Here is a 17,034-nt window from a genome sequence, read left to right as displayed (position 1 = left end):
CGGCAAACTCAATGCAGGCCACACCGTATTTTCACCGCTAGGTGTCAACAAAGAGCCGCGTAGACGGCAGACACGCCCTCGTCAACAGTGCGGTTTGTTTGATTTATGACTCTGTTACAGAAAAAATATCTAGATAAACATTATGACAAAATATACTTTTACTCATTAACTATAGTAATCCCACAATTTAACTAATGTGGTTCATAGTACATTTGACAATTATGGATTTTACATCAGGCATCACGCTGGCTAGCTGTGCAGTGCTCGAAGACCCATCGGCCCGATCGTTGATCAGCTGCGCCTGCTGGTTACTGCAGTTCCCGGTACCGCGCAGGCTTTCAGCGCCTCTTGACGGCTCTAGCCAGAGAGAGACCTTTTTGGGATTAAAGAAAAAGTAGTCACCACGGGAGTGGACCTGAACGCTTGTTGTGGAAGTTTGGTGCAACTTTACAGCGGAAGGGGTCGACAGCTGGCAGCTCAGCGGACTTCCCCGCCTGTGGACATGGAATAAAGAGCGGAGCCAGGCGTTAGGCCTGCGGAGGACTGCCGTTAGCTAGCGGGGCTAGCTGGCGTGAAACTATATCCTTGTTTGGGGCGCTGTGCTAACTAGCTAGGTGCTATTTATGTTAGCATAACAGCCAAACCGGGCTCCTTGTTTGTTTGGACTCGGATATATTGAAGGGACCTGCTGTGGTCCACTACTTACACGTTTCTTGAACTTTCTCGAAGTTTCAAGTTAACCTCCGGAGCTGACGTTGTGTAGCAGCAAAACTGAAGAGCCGCGTCTTTTGTCGTACAAACTTGACGTTTTGATTTCACTTGTGTGTTTAATAGATTTGTAGTTTTTACAAGGGATTGTATGTTAATGGTCAGACATCAGTTATACGCAGTCCATACAGCTCAGTCTCTCTGCACCTCTACAGGACTCCAAATAACCCCTTTTTCGGTCTTTGACACCCCGTCCCACCGACCACTGTCTCCTGTCTTCGGTCGGCTTTAGGGGCTGGCCACTCGGCACTGAGTGCTCAATGGAGGAACATGACAACATGGACTATTTTTATCAGCAGATACTGCAGAAGGACGTTAGCCGCAGGTTGCAGGTCGGCCAGGACCTTATTGACTACTTGAACGACCCGCAGCGCTCCCCGGACGTGGAGCAGGACAAACCCCGACTGGATAAGACAATAGACGAGCTACCGGGATGGGTGAACGCCAGCAATTTCAAGGTGAGAGTTGGCCTCTGTCATCCTCTGAGAGCATCGCAGTGGCATTGCAGCAGTAATCCTTTCAGCCTCTTCATGAATTATTTTCCTCCACTTTACCGAGTGAACCGGAAATTTTATGCTATTTGTCCAGAAGTTGGTTTCAACTCAAGCCAGTTTTTTTATATAGCCCAAAATCACAAATCACTAAATTCCCAAGAACCTTGTCATAGATAAGCTATGTTATCTGTCAGAGCTTAAATGACATGAAGCTAAAGTGATATGAAAAGGACTGTCTGACATCATTCAAGACAGAAATTGATTGCCCCCTTATCTGATTTAGTCAAGTCAAAAGACACACATTTTTTAACTTGCCTTTTCACACAATGCATCTTCCTACCAAACCTAGAAAAAAGCTACAGTTTGTGTTTCTTTTTGACCACTAAGGTAGGTTAATTCCTGTATCATAAGAGGCAGACATTTTTAATGTTTATCCCAGTGACAGAGTAGTAAATGTGCAGGGCATTCCTGTGGTTTCTTGGGGTTTATTTAAGGTAGTTGTTTTGGCTGAGACTGTGTATTACGGGGACCCATTGTCAGAACTGTAGACTGCTGGGGCTCTGGATTGGATGGGGGAGGGGTTAGAAGACTCATTGTTGTGACCTTTGCTTTCTCTCCTGTTGTCTCTCTCATTGTCTCAATCTTTCCTTTTGCCTTTTTGCAGTTCTTCAGATCAGATCTCCTCTACTTTGTGCTCTGTGTGTGTTTGGTACTTGTCCGAGCTCTCCCTTATCACAGAAATACTGGAATGTGACATTTTTGCCAGGGTATCAAATCCACCCACCAGCAAATCAAAACAGTCGGAAATTTCATTTCAAGGCATGCTGGAATTTGACTTTTCAAGTCTGCTTTTGACCTGATTAATGTTGTTTGCACTGATGGACATAGTAAGACTGTAAGAGTGTAGATGTGGAAATTGTGCATTTGGCATAATGAGCATCCTTGGTCTCTTGGAAGCACATCTCGTGTTACAGCACTCTTCAGCTAGTGGTGCAAAATGCTCATTTCGCTTGGTTGTCATGTTGCAGTCATAATTTTTTTTTTTTTTTTTTAATACACCTTGCCAAATGGATTTCCATCTACTACTAGAAGTCCATAAAGATAATCAATACTGTTAGGTCAAATGCTTGCATTAATTTCAAGCAGCAATCCAACCTAAAGTATCAAATATTTCTTTTCTTTGACAAATGAAGAGTTGTTTTATGAGGCTGACACATATAGTAACCTGAGTTCAGATCAGTGTCTGAAAGTGAGTCGTGATCCCTTAGGCCTTACCACAGCAGGCTCCTAGTGATGCCGATTGCCTCCCCACTGGACAAAAAGAAGGACGTGTGAGCAAAAATACTGAGTCAGCATTGAGAGAAGGAAGAGAGCAGAGATGATGCAGAGTTGACAAGAGTTGAGTGAAGGAGGAGTTATAGAGGGGAATAGGAACCTGGAGTGATACATGTGGTGAGGATAGGAGAGCAGAAGTCATGACCTGTAAATAAAATAAATTTCCACATAAGGACACTGTTACATATTCCTCTTTTAGAAATGGATAAAATATTTATTCTCTTTATCTCTTCCCCACTCATTCACTGATGTGCCTTGACTGGCTCTTTTTTTGTCAATGAGTCAGTTTCATCCTCACATGCTCAACATTCATCTTTGAGCAGACAGAATTTCATCGATTTACTCGGCTTTTACAGCATTACAGAGGCTTCGCTACATATGTGAGAACAGAGTGCATAAATATTGCATACTGCATTTATTGACTGCTGGGCCAGGTGACTGGTCACTGGCTGGACTGATTGAGGGTTGGTATTGTGGCTAGATAGCCCTGTACAGCAATCTGAACTAAAAAAGGTGGAGTGTCAACTGCACCAAGTTATTTTGCCATGAGATTATACAGTTAAACTTGGATACAATATGTATTACCGTGCAGGCTTTGTGTTACAATACATAAAGATAACAAACACTCTTAAGGTCAGCATTTATGTATGTGCCAGTATGTTCATATTTCCTCCTTTTATATCTCCTTTTAAACAATGAGTTGAGTCAGCTTGAATTAGCTTTCTGTTCTTGCAAAAAACTCGTCCTGCAGGTGCTTTTTAGTAGAAGTGTGCCAGTGAGTAGAATTGATTGCTGCTTTTAGTGGAAAGCAGCTGTAGCTGTTAAGCCACAGTCAGTAAGGGCAGGTAGGTTTTTGTGCTTTATCACCAGGGTGTTAGTGGTTAGAAGAAGAGATCCAGGCGTCTTTGGCAAAGTAAACATGTGCTATGTCTTTGCTTCTATGTTGCCATTATGCCCTGGTAACGACAGGTACCATCTTTACTGCTGGGAGCCAGTCAAATTTGTTATTTGTAATTAGCTAAATTTATACCAATAGCACAATAACCACACGGCTAAACATCAGTACAGACCAAGCAACACAGTTTGTGTGGATTTGAACTTGCATAGACCTTCATTAATAGACTATTAAGACACCAGGAATCCCATCTAAGACCCTGATGTCTGAGGACTCAAGTGGTAACTGTGTCCAGTATGGAAGCAACCCATGATTGCTTTAAAAGAAGTTTAATATATCACTTACTTTTGTTATTATCAGTTTATCAAACGCTAGAAATTTAAGTGATATTCTTACTGTAATTTTGCAATAACATCTGTTTCATATGGCTTGTTCTGTCCATCCAGCATGCCAAAACTAAATTATGTTTTTTACCATTATATTAAGACACTCACTCTTGAGAAACTGGCAGCCAGCTATTTTTTGGTTTGTTTGTTTGTCAGATCACCTAAGCACTAAAAAATATGCCAATATCATTGTCAGTGTAAATGAAGAGTTGTTAGTAATAGCCCTATCTAATATAAGTCTCCATTTTTGCACATTTTATCCTTATCCAAATGTTTCTGTGTGATATCAGAGTTTTGGAACGTTCTACCATTGAAAACTGGCTGTAAGCCTCTCCAGAACCTGGAGTAAACCCTGTACATTGGTATGCGCATTACCAAGCTAAGCCACCACATGCAGCAACCTTCACAAAGAACCATTCATACTGCTCTAGAAATTTACTTTTTTTCCCCCAGCATACCTCGGTCAAACTTTTTGTTTCGAAGGTTGCCCTCTAGATATAGTAGAATAATATTTTCTTTTAATCTTTGTTGGTCACTGGTCTGTACACATACCTGATGTCTTCGGTATTTGGGGTGATACCTAAATGTGCTATGGTTATCACCCTTACTTTCTTCCTCACCTTTTAACCAGGCTTGTCACTGCAGGAGATCTAAGAATCAGGAAATAAAATCCTCTCCCAGTTCATTTTCTTGTGGTTAAGGTAGATAACAGGCCCAGTCCCTTCCATCTCTCATCCTGTTTCCTCCTCTCTTGTCTTTTTCCCTGTGAAGATGCCATATGGTTATGGGCACCAAGCTTGTTGGGGTGCTGGGTGGATGAGGGGGAGGGGAGGCCTGAGGGCAGTTTCCTTCCTGTGCTGTTACTTCTTTCTCCTGCTGTTTTTCCCTCCCCTGTTCCCCCTAAATTAGGTCACTATACAGGAGTCATCATATGACCCCAGAGGTCATGTTTCTTATCCAGGTGATTTTTGTTTTGAGTTGTATTACTTGATTTTTATCCCTTTACACTTCCCCACCCCCATTCTCTCACTTATAGTTTCTGTAGCTACCTGGCTCCTGTCTTCCTCTGACTAAAATAGGGAAAGAACCGTAGTCTGACTACTCTGCATAGGACAGAGAAGTCTGAAGAATGATGTTTAATGGATTTTCTTTTTCGACTTGGAGTTTTACCGCAGCGTTGCCAAAACAAGCATTCCAGGAGCACAGCACAGTGTGGGATCTGATCCTAATCAGAAACACAGTGGAAAACTCAACTTTACCACCAGACAAAAATCCAGTCTAACCTCCCCCCTACGCATCATATCACTCACCAGTTTTTCTTTCATGACTGAGCCAAATCAGGGCAGTGGAGGGAAAAAACGCATAAGGTTCACTGCAGCAAACATCCTGACATTGAGAGACAGAGAGAGAGAGTGTGTGTGTGTGCGCGCGTGCGCGTGTGTGTGTCATGTATCTTAATTGTAATATTTTATTCTACAGTTGACTCAAGTCATCATGTTGCTATCCTGACGTCACTGGCAGATCTATAAAGAGGTCACAACACAGTTATATAATAAAGAGTGCCGCAGCTGTTGACATAACCTTTGGCACAGTATGGTAGTAACTGAGTGTAATGTAATGGAAAACTGTAAACTAATGGATTGTAGACCTAAAATGGTTTTGCAGTATCTAGTTTAGGTGTAGTGATTAATGTGTACAGATTTCCCTCAGGATTGTTTTTATTTTTTACATTTTCACATGTCTCTCAGTACAGATAATTTCCAGATTGTATTTAATTTCTTGAGTTCATCTTTAGTTTGATGGCAGGCCATGGACGTAATTACCTTTTACAGTCTCAACTGTCTGCTGAATCAGCAAAAGCTAAGAAGGTTGTTTGAGTGAGCGTTTTTGAAAAAAACATTTTATGTGCCAGGATCAGAACCCAATTAATTCCTCAGCTCTTGTGTCATCTTATTACTGCTGGCACTGTTGTTGAGGTGTGACAGCGAAACTGGGCACAATGTTTGTGACGGGAATGGAAAATTAACTTGTGTGAAAAATCTAAACCTACATTATTTATTGTTTATAGCCTGTTATAACCTTTGTCTTTTTCTCAATTTGTGTTTTCTAGGTAGCATTGTTGGGAATAGACATCTGTGGTGCATTTGTGGACCGCTTGGGAGAGCGGTTCAAAGGATACCTGGGCACAGGTGAGATACCTTAGCTATTCACAGTCTGAATTTCATTTGTGTGACGCCATTTACAGTCTTATTCACTGAAAAATTTGTGTTTGCTCCTACACTGATCTTGAACAAATAACAAATGTTGTGTGGTGATCTGTGTATTGTTGTATTTTTATCAGTCTGGCCTCTGTCATTTTGTGTCTCACTTCCACTTTGTTGTTCCCCTGAGACAAACCAGCACTGCTCTAAAGCCAGGCACCACCCCTTCTCGATTCTAAAACCTTTAGCATCTGTATTTAGGCTCTTATTTGTCTGCCATACTGTAGCTCACCCTATTACACCCCAAAACCACACCTCACACTCATATGACCTCATAGACTGAGTCTTGTGTCAGATTCCATGCTCTGTGAGTGTGTTATGTGTGTGTTATGTCAGTCCAAGCCTTTGTGTGTTCACCAGCTTAAGGTGTCATGGGCTGTCTTTGTCAGCTAGATGTCTTGTCATCAACAAACACACTCAACCCTGCAGTGAACTTCACGGCGACTGTCACAATGTGCAAAGTGCATACACGCACACACTCACATACCTTGTTCTCTGTCTACAGTGGTGCCATAGTGTGTATGAATGTGCGTAATGGAAGTGTGTGTCTAAGACTGATGGTAAAAACATCTCTTGGAGCCACCACTGGCTCTGAAAAAAATCCCTTCCTCCATCTGACTACCATCTCTCCTTTCCTGTACTCATTCTCCTCCCTGCAGTCACCCTCCTTCCACACACACACTAAGGGGAGGAAGATGAGATCATTGACTCTGAGTGATTGTATTGATCTACAGATCTGAGTCATTGTACAGGGTTGTTGCCATTACTGTGTATGCACACGCAGGAAATGATATTGTGCTGTTGGTCATACTGCCAAGTAGCTGCCAGATGTGAAGTGGAAATAGAAGTGAAACACATAGATCACATAATGCCATACTTTCAGTTAATAATACTTTCTTGTTTACAGTGTGACACATGAATTGATGTGATTGGCCCAGTTGCCATTTAGCTGTCCAGTTAGATTGTGCTTTTTAAAAACCATCAAACTTGCCTCAAATATAAAATGTGTCTGTGTTTTCATCTTTACTACAGCAGATGATGTTGCCATTTGCAACAATGCCCCCCCCCTGTTATTTTTTCTGTTTGAGGGTATTGTCCTTGTTGCCAAGGCAACCAGCTGTTATGGTAACATTATGTGCACATGCGTGCACATACACACACACACAGAAAAAGGACAAGATGACATCAGTCCGACACTCCTCCACTGATGTTTCAGACTAGGAATGCAGGCATGAGTGTGTTTATGTGGACATGTGCATCATGTTCATTGTTTGTTTGGGTTTATCTCACTGTAGGTGAGAGTCTTTGGTTTTATGTTAATCAGAAAGTTTAAAATCTCCAACAGATGGTGAAACGGAGAAAGAAATTTGGCATTTTGTGGGCAGCTGACTAAGAGGGGCCATTTAAACCATTAAATGGTTTTATCTCATATTTTTTAAACAAATCTCATGAAAAACCAACAGCAGTTGTTACCGGTTATTTTTAGGTGTGAACTTGGCGATTATTCTTATTAGTACAGGCAAATTGCAGGCCCTTAGATAGAAAGCTGTCAAGTAGCTGTTCATCTGATACTAAAACTGAAAATACACTTAAAGCTAATGGTCCTCTGTTCATACTCTAACTTGGATGCCAATATTTAGGGGCACTACTTTACGTAGGGCTCGCTACAGAAGCCTTTGTGTGTTAAAGTGAAACTGACAAGAGAGCATGATCTTGACATTATTTTAGTCACGGTCCATTTCTCATTTCCTGTCATCTTTTTCGTCTCTTCTTGTCAGAGCCCTGGTGTCCATGGTTGGGTTGCTTAATTGTGAACTTGATTTAAAAGCACTCCACTTGGGGGCAGTCTTTATTAACTTGGGCATTTAAAAATCTGGTAAAGATTTTGAGTTAAATGTTGTCCTGTTTCTCCCTTACTTGATGAAATAGCACTGAGCTGAATTTTTTTTATATATGTTGACTCTCAAACCGACCCCCACTCTCTCTGTCTCTGTTCGTCCACTTCTGTTTCTGTCTGTAGTCCTGCCAGCTCTGGTGGACAGGCTGGGCGATGGGAAGGACCAGGTCAGAGAGAACAGCCAAGCGCTTATCCTTCGCTGCATGGAGCAGGCCGCCCCACCCATGGTGAGACACACACATATACAGATGTCCCAGGATCCAGAGCAGTCAGAGCCTCTTGTGTATGCAGTATATGTCAGTTAAATAGTGGGAGACACTGAGGTTTTAGCCTAGGTATTATTTTGAATGATTAATTTCAAAACTAAACACCAGGTGTCCTTTGAATTAATTCATGACTTTTAAATTTCAAATTTAAAAATAGTATGGAAAGTTGCAGCTGTAAAAAGTTGTACGGTGTGGTTCGTATGCAGTTAAGAGTCTATCAGTAGCAAACTGCTCAGGTCTCTTGTATTTGTTCCAGTTATTCATAATAAAAGATACAGTACAGAGTGACATCACCAATGTATAGCTGAGAGGTATCCTTTGTTTTGAACTCCCTCTTCTGGAAATTGAAAAAATTACAAAGGCTGTATCTTTGTTGCCCACACACAGAGATTTCAACAGCTTGTAACCTTCCCTGTACTTCGTAATCTGCTCAAACCCCTGATGAGCTGCCTTCTTCTGGTTGTTCCTACTGACGACCTCATTTTCACACCCTTCTTCTCTCCCTCCCACACTTATACTTGTTGTTCTCCTTTGTCCAGTATGTTTGGGAAAGGCTCTTTCCTGGTTTCAAACACAAGAACTTCCGCTGTCGAGAGGGAATCTGCCTCTGTCTCAGTGCCACGCTCACCACGTGAGTAACTTCTCCTTCTTTTTCTGTCATTTTCAGGGTGAAAGGTGAAAGAATATATTGTAAATTATAAAACTATGTAGACATAGCTTCTCTGATTTTTGTGGGCAGAAGTTTGAATTGTTAGTCCTTACAATAAATTTGAAATGTAAACATACTGTATATTAAATCGTATTTAATATAAATCAGTTCATTGATTTCTTGAGTATATACAGAATGTTTATCTATTTTCTGACAAAGATTCTGCAGTCTTATTCATACATGCATGCATCCTTATTGTGGGGTAATGAAGGTTGTGCACACTGATAGTGTTTTTTTTTTCCGTGTGTTGTTACTACAACCTTTCATGAGCATGCACCACACAGTGTGTTTCCAGCATTAATCCTCTTAACTGTTTACGTGACTCTATATAGGCGGCACATAGCATTATTCCTTTATTGGCTATACACCTACCATTATCAGTTTTTTAAAATTACTAATATTGTGACTTGTCATTTACAGTGCATGGCTTTGCACAAGATATTAAATTTCTATCATGTTACATTGATGAAGGTTCTCAAATTTGCTTGTATTTTGGTTACATTGGCTTTTCATGAGCAATGTATGTGATGTTAAAATGATACATATGTTTTCTTTACTTGCTTTCTTTTTTCTGGTGTGTCTTTTTAGGTATGGAGCCCAGCCACTGGGCCTCAGTAAAATAGTTCCTTATCTCTGTTCTCTGACTGAAGACCAAAATCCCCAGGTAGGAGGTGCAATCCTTCACAACATGATACAAGATTAACATGCCTGCATAGGTGTTTGTTACTGTGTGCATGAGTAGGTGTGGGTAGAAGCTGTTGCTTGTATCATTCTGTAGCTAAGCCTGCGGTTTAGTTCTCAGTATCCCAAGTGTGTTGGCAGGCATCTCAAGGAAACTCTGTGATTATTACTGTTATTAGTGAGGAGATGGGCTCTGTACCCCCCCACCCTCCAGCTTCAGTGCTGAATCATGAGCACTAACACCCAGCCATTAACCCACACAATGCAACTGACTCTAAATGTGTGTGTGAGTGAGGGAGAGGGATAGAGAGAGGTTGGTTTAACCTCCTGCAGAGTTGCACCCCAAAGCTGAAATCTGCTTTTAACGTCTACCCAATGATTAGCCACCCACATACTGTCCCAACCAATGAACATCCACAACAGGCCCGCCCACCCTCAGTTGCAGAGAATCCCTTTAACAGCATCCCACCACCCAATTGCAACAGTACCTACAGGATACCTGGCAAATCCGATGTCTCTCGTTAGGGGACTGAGTATAGGCCCTTAATGATTCATTTTTTAAATATGTTTATGTTAGCCACTTCCAGGCAGTGGTGAAAGTATAATCTTCCTAGAGTTATTATGGAAAATTAACTGTAATCATACTGCTTTTAATATATACACATTCACAGAGACAAACATAAATAAATGCTTTCTGTTAGAGTTAATGTATGTATGTAATTTTATTTATGTGAGTTTAGGTACGTGAGGCCTCTGTAACAACATTGGTGGATGTTTATCGTCACATTGGAGAGAAGGTCAGAGCAGACCTGGGAAAGAGAGGACTGCCTGCTGCACGGTGAGATATCTTGTCTGTGTTATTGATCATCTCTGTGTGTGACAGTACTCAATATATTTTTATTTGTGTGCACTCTGCACAGCAGAAACGAGTTGTGTGGAGGGTCTGTGCATCCCGTGGCCCTGCATTCAGTCAGTCCCAGGCCATGCCATGCACCACTTTGCCCTTCACACACACAGAGGCACTTTCATCCAGAGCACAATGCTGATTGAGTGGACGAGTGTTGGTGGGAGGGGGCAGATGGGTACAAAGACATTGGGTGAAGTAACAGAGTTGGGGAAAAATTGGGTAAAGTGTGTGTGTGTTCATGTCATCTGAAGAGGTCCATTGAGTGGTTTTGTCCTTCTTTGGTCGTCCTGGTTACATGTGCTGAGTTGGGGGTTATTCTAAGCACAGAGTGACCACCCCCTTCTTTCTGCTTTCCCCTATGTGTGAGACCTGAGCAGCAGCCAGCGTTGTGTGCTGACTGCTATCTATGAGTCTTGTGTCTGTGAATGCTGGCCGTAGCCATGTGTCATATGTTGCACATATTAAGCCTGTCTGCCTCCAGTGTAAACACGCAGTCTGCCTATGTGGGATTGATTCATACTGTTGTTTGTCTGCTTTAGCTTAACTGTGGAGAACAGACTAAAGCCATGATTTAGATCTGAAATCAGTGCCTGTTCTTTCTTCTGTAAGCTGTAGTGGACAGTGTAGTGTGCAAATTTTAGCTGCACCAATATGTCATATGTTTTTTTCATTAGTATATGGTTGCTGGGTGGACTGCTGGGCTGTGGCCAGGACCTTGCTGACTGGATCACATATCAGCTCTGTAAAGCTAGTATCAAATAATGGTGAGAAAGATGGCCATGTGACAGAGGAAAAGACTACAGAAGGCTCAGAATAGGAGTTGGAAAGTTAACAGATATAAAATGTAAATGATTCTTGCCTTTATGCTTTATGAGCTAGCCAGTCTGGTTATTACTAAGGAAAGAACAAAGAAAGACAGAAAGAACAAACATCTTGTTAAGGAGTTGACCAGTGAAGGACTGTCTTTAATTAAAATCTTTAAACACTAAACACCCATCTGCATGAAATCCTTAATATGTCTGCAATACAACAGCTTGTGACATTCACACTGTTGTCTGTTACATAATTTTCCATGGGACATTTTGAATTTTACTCTTGCTAATGTCCCCCTTTACTTTGAAGACATCGCAAAACTGTGGCTAAGACGACAACGTTAGATAACATACAAAATGTTTTTGATTTGTTTATGTGAAAAGGTGTTCATGTTGCTACCTCGAATAATCAAGAATTGGCCTGGCAGCTCTGAACATGATTAGCACAATTAGCATGAGCACAATTACATGTTTAATTCATCAAGAAGTTTTACCGTTTACCCTTATCATTTATTTTTAACGTGGGAAAATACAATGCAATATATAAACCACTGCAGAAATGAAACACTGTAAATAAGCACCCCACCACAGCTGTTATCACAAATACAAGTATATACAGGTAATGTCTGGAGGCTGCTGAATGTTGCAGGCTGGTAATAAAGTTAAAATATAGTTTACAGATTGTATAGCTTGATGATAAATGGGACTATATGGAATTTATGTTTGCTCTAGGCCAGTTCACCTGGTCAGTGCTCAGCAAAACCCACTGGGAACTATATACATTGAACCTGATAACCTTTTGTAAGCTGACAGTGACATAGGTTAAATCCACTTTGGCAATCAGTCTGAATGGGTCATTACTGGATGGTCAAGACTGTCTGAAATGACACTTTCACTCGCTCTTCAACCTAATTTGTCCTGTCTTGTGTTGGTGTGTGACACTACCTGCATCTCTCTCTTTCTGTTACAGATTCTAGTTTTATTAGCCTGTTTTGTTTAAGTGTAGACATCATTGTAATCGGCTGCCTAATGTGAAACATGAACATTTTTGCTGGCGTAGAATGTTGTGCAGATGAGCTCAGTCTTCACTCTTAATTTGGGCTAACTCTTTTTCATTGATAGTTGATCTGTTTTCAACACAGATGCAGAACTTGGCATAAAAGGAGCAGCAGTGTCAATATGGGATCCTTGAATATAATGTGAAAGAGAGGATTAAAAAATATGGGCAAGTGGGTTGAGACAGAGATGTAGAGTGAGGAGGAGCAGTGGTATAGCCTGTCCCCCTCGTGTGTGTGTGTGTGTGTGTGTGTGTGTGCGTGTGTGTGTGTGTGTGTGCGTGCGTGCGTGCGAGTGTGTGTGTGTTTAGGATGTTATGTAAAGGGTAACTGAATCTCCCCCTGAATGTCCTCTCTCACACACAGGCTTTGCCATTGTGGAGATTTCTCGGGGGGGGGGGGTGTGTGTGTGTGTGTGTGTGGTTTGTTTTACAGTATATATGTGTGACAGTAGGTGGGGCTTTGTTGCATGCCCGTAGCATGCTTTGGTCTCTCGCTGTTTGGCTCCCTCTCTCTCACTCCCTCCCACCTTCCCTCTTCCTGACATCCTCCCTTTTGGAGCCACTGCACCATGTTGGATACAAAGAGCTGAGGGGAGCAGAGGACTGGAGTGTGTCACTAGCATGGGAGCTAATGCAATGTTGCGCAGCAACGCAGCAATCTACAAATCAGCCCACTGGGAAATACTGAAGCAAATGAGTGCAAAAGACTAAAGGCTCGGTTATTTCAGAAACAAAATGGTAAATCAAAATGCTGGTGAATGGAAATAAGCCATGTGGAGACACTGCACAGCTGAGGAGATCGTTGCAACGCTAATCGACACTTGTTGACCAGCATCCAGACACCAAGAGACAGACAGACAGACAGGACGGTGTGTCTCGTTCTTATTTTTGTGTGATCGCATTCATGGCTAACCTTTGGACAAGGAGATTACTTGACATGGGTCATTGTGTCTGTATTGCGTTTTTGTCATACCAGTCATGTGTAGCCAGTCTGTACCAACACTGTAGGAGGCTTTTATTGGTGCAAAGCAATTATTGTAGCTTTATGTGTGTCGAATGTGAAAGATCTTTGGCTTAGTATTATGCAAACAGTCCTACCTGTAAATCACATGACTGAGCAGATGTGGCTTATGATTTTGTGTATATGTGTTTGGTGCTAAGCAGGATATCAGGAGGACTCTTGTCTTGTCGCTGCAGTTTCATGAGTGTGAGTGGGAAAATAGACACACCCACTGCCAGACAGGCAGTCCACATGTTGCTAATAATACTTTCACTTGAGATTCGCAGCACCTTGCCTGTCTCGAGGTTAAAGCTCTGGGCTGAGTGTGCATTTGTTTCCAACTGTGTATGTCTTTGTGATTCAGACTAGGTGATTGAAAATAGTTTTCCTAATTCAGTCTTATTTGGATGTACCCAACTCTGTTATGAGAGTGTTTTTATTAGGTTTATTTATATATATATATATATATATATTTATTTATTTATTTCTGCTTTGCTCTAACCGTTTTTCTTCTCTCTCTCCAGGTTACAGGCGATATTTGCTCGTTTTGATGAAGCCTTGAATTCAGGCAACATGGCTCTCAGCCCGAGTCACGGTCAGTGATTTTTTTTTTTTTTTTTTTTTTTTTTGTCATTTATTGTGTTGTGTTGTCCTCTGTGAGCCACGTAGTTGAGTCATGTTGTCACGATGTCTTTGCTGTTGTTGGAATTGGGTGTGTTTGAGAGAAGAGCAAGATTGTGTTTCTGTCTGTCTGCACATGACTAATATTACTCACATTGAGGGGACTGCCATATACAGTACAGCCATATACAATACAGTATAATCACTGATTATTAGGGTGATAACTTAGTTTATAGTTAGGGCATGGGTCACAGTTTGGCAAGTCGTGGTTAAGGTGAGGTTATGTCTCCAGGAAATAAATGTAAGTCAGTGTAAAGTTTTCAAGAGGACTGAAAACAAATGCTTGTTTTGGTGACTAGTTGTGTGTGTGTGTTGAACTCTATATGTGTATTTGTGTGTGTGTGTGTGTGTGTGTGTGTGTGTTTTTTTTTACTTTGTTGCTGTGAGCTCCTATAAGAGGACCTAACAGGATTAATGGTTTAATCTGTGCGTGTGTATGTGTGTGTAGCAGTGGGTTTTTCAGCTGAGCCAGACCTGAGCTCAAGGCTGCTGCTTCACATTTTGCTTTCTGGCACTAGTGTGGACTGTGAATCTCTGGGAGCCTCAGGCTCAGCCTTTGTTGTTTGACCATGGAAAGTTAAAGATGCATTGATGAGACATTTTAAAGGAGTGTTTTATTTTTTCACTTTTCAGAACATAAAACTGGTTTTAGTAGCACACATACCAAAAAATACAATGTGTATATTATTATTACCCTGGAGACGCCCCAAACCATCCCAGGCTGGGGAGATATATAGTCTGTGCATCCTAATTGTTCAACATTAATTATATTGACAGTTTATTGTGTCAGTTTAATTGTTAATATCTAAAATGAGCCCAGAATTGTTTAAAAGACGAAGAACTGGTGGACAGCATACATTCAACAGTGATTAAGAATTCAGGTGTTTAAATGCAGCTCTAGATTGACTTTAGAAACCTGGTGAAGACTGAGCATATATCAGTTTAGTTACATATACAATGTGTTTCAAAAACCATGTCCTACATTGCGACATTTAATTCTGTGTGGCTTTAAGCTGAGTTTATGCTCTCTGAGGTCAGTTGTTGGTGTCTAACTGAAGCTGTCATAGGCTTTTTGTACCTTTAGGCTGCCCTGTCACTGTATCTGTTTGTCTAACAGCGACATCAGTAGTTGGTGACTGGTCGGCTGTTATAGCCTGTTTACTTGGAGAAAGAGACATAGGGTGAGACATGAAGAGCTTGGGGCATGTAGTTGCCATGATGCCGTCTCTGGTGGCAGCAGATGGATGGTGAGAGTTTTACTTTTAACACACACACTCCCTAAGGTTTACAGCAACGTCATAAGTTTGGGTCCATGACTTTGTGGTTGTTAGGATAAAATGATGATCATATTATGTTTATATCTTTGTGTAAATACATTGAGTGGTGATGTGGTTATCTCTTTGTTTATTGTAAATTGTCTCACTATTAATCTGTTTAGTTAGACTCGCTTGAGTTGATCTAGAAGGATCAACTCCACCCTTCACTCCACGCTTGACCTGCAGTGTGGGACATTTGTTTCTGTAACTCAGTAACTCAGCAAGTGCTTAACAAGCCATGGTTTGACTGCATCAAAGATATCACAACAGCTTGTGGACCCTGCTGAACCATCTAACGTATTGGCATTGTTGTTGTTTTCATTTTTTTTCTTTGAAATATATGCCTTAAAGAATTTTTAAAAAATCTGAGCATATGTTGCCTACATGTTTGAACTCCCTGAGTGAACGTGATGTGAAAGTTACTTCAAATGCTTAATGGGGTGAACTTCAGCTGACTGCCATGTTTTTTGGCCTTTGCCGCCACTTCAGATGTACTTAAGCTTCTTTCTCTTGTATTCCTCAGCTACTGCAGCTGGTCATGCTGCTGTGGCTTTTAAGAGTCATACAAGTGAAAATTGTTGATGCTCGTCTAGTTGCCTTCACGTTATTTTTCCATTACTGATAAATCTAGGTTTCTATCAATTGCAGTTAATGGACATGCCTGTCTGTACACTCTGTTTACACAGACTAATTAAACTAATAGTTAGTTTCCCCAACCTGTTTCTGTCTTCCAAATTCATGTTTGATGTTCCTGTGCTTTTGTCAAGAAAATATTCCAAAGATGCTGGTGGAAAGTCAGAAACAGAATGTAGTGAGTGTGTGTGACTTACTCAGGTGTTTTTTTTTTCTCTAAAAAACCTAACAATTATTCATCTTTTGAGTTAAGGACACACATTTGTCCTTACTTGCCTTTGCCCCACATCTCTTCTAGGCCAGCGCCTGGCATTCCCTCTAAAGGGTTTGAGGCAGCTGTTGCTGAGAGAAGAGGGAGGGAGGGATGAAAGCAGGGAGGGCAAAGGATTGAGGGAGGAAGCTGACAGAGATCTCTCACAGTAGCCGAGTCACAGTGCTGTGCCTATCACTGCCTCTCCCTGATTCATCATGACAGAGACAGAGAGAGATTGAATAAACGAGAGGAAAGGAGATAGCAGAGAAAACAAAGGAGAGAACGGTGAAGGAAGCGAATACAGACACAGACAGCAGGGAGGTTTTCTACCCATAACACACTATAATCATGGCAGTCGGGGATGACGATGATGGTAAGTGTGTGTGTGTGTTTAATCTCATCTGGCTGTGGACGCCAGCGCTCAGGCTAAGGCTTGTCAGCATATGGTTTTAGACTGAAATCAGCTTAAACCTCAGCACTTTCACCCTGGTTGCTCTGGCTCAGATATACAAGTATATATGTAGATTGAGGTCACATATGCATGTGTGAGAGGAAACCTAAGGTGTCCTAAGGTATGGTCATTTGGATTTGTATTTGTGTCTAGAAATGAAGGACATGTAAAAGAGCATGTGTGTACCCGATTAATTCAGTGTTTTTATTTATGTTTTATTTCTAAAATTCCC

At 41.4% G+C, this 17,034-nt stretch overlaps 1 protein-coding gene across 30 annotated transcripts in view; it reads left to right on the top strand.

Annotated features, from left to right (window-relative positions):
• The first annotated feature begins 280 nt into the window (after positions 1-280).
• The window catches only part of clasp2 (cytoplasmic linker associated protein 2), a 45,019-nt gene continuing 28,265 nt past the window's right edge, over positions 281-17,034 (top strand). For 27 of the 30 annotated variants that reach the window (XM_033325453.1, XM_033325451.1, XM_026301018.2 and 24 more), the window contains exons 1-7: positions 282-1,226; positions 5,989-6,067; positions 8,160-8,263; positions 8,842-8,933; positions 9,600-9,675; positions 10,433-10,530; positions 13,993-14,063. In XM_033325453.1, coding sequence (XP_033181344.1) covers positions 1,029-1,226; positions 5,989-6,067; positions 8,160-8,263; positions 8,842-8,933; positions 9,600-9,675; positions 10,433-10,530; positions 13,993-14,063 — 718 coding nt within the window. In that variant the 5' untranslated portion in view covers positions 282-1,028. Of the gene's footprint in view, positions 1,227-5,988; positions 6,068-8,159; positions 8,264-8,841; positions 8,934-9,599; positions 9,676-10,432; positions 10,531-13,028; positions 13,338-13,992; positions 14,064-17,034 lie in introns of those variants that run through there. The other 3 variants (XM_026301006.2, XM_026300998.2, XM_026301015.1) reach the window with 2 other exon arrangements.

The sequence above is a fragment of the Mastacembelus armatus genome, chromosome 11, assembly GCF_900324485.2.
Source record: "Mastacembelus armatus chromosome 11, fMasArm1.2, whole genome shotgun sequence".
In the NCBI taxonomy this organism is placed as follows: domain Eukaryota; kingdom Metazoa; phylum Chordata; class Actinopteri; order Synbranchiformes; family Mastacembelidae; genus Mastacembelus; species Mastacembelus armatus.
The sequence above is the reverse complement of the archived record's forward strand: the minus strand, read 5'-3'. Positions and strand labels throughout refer to the sequence as shown.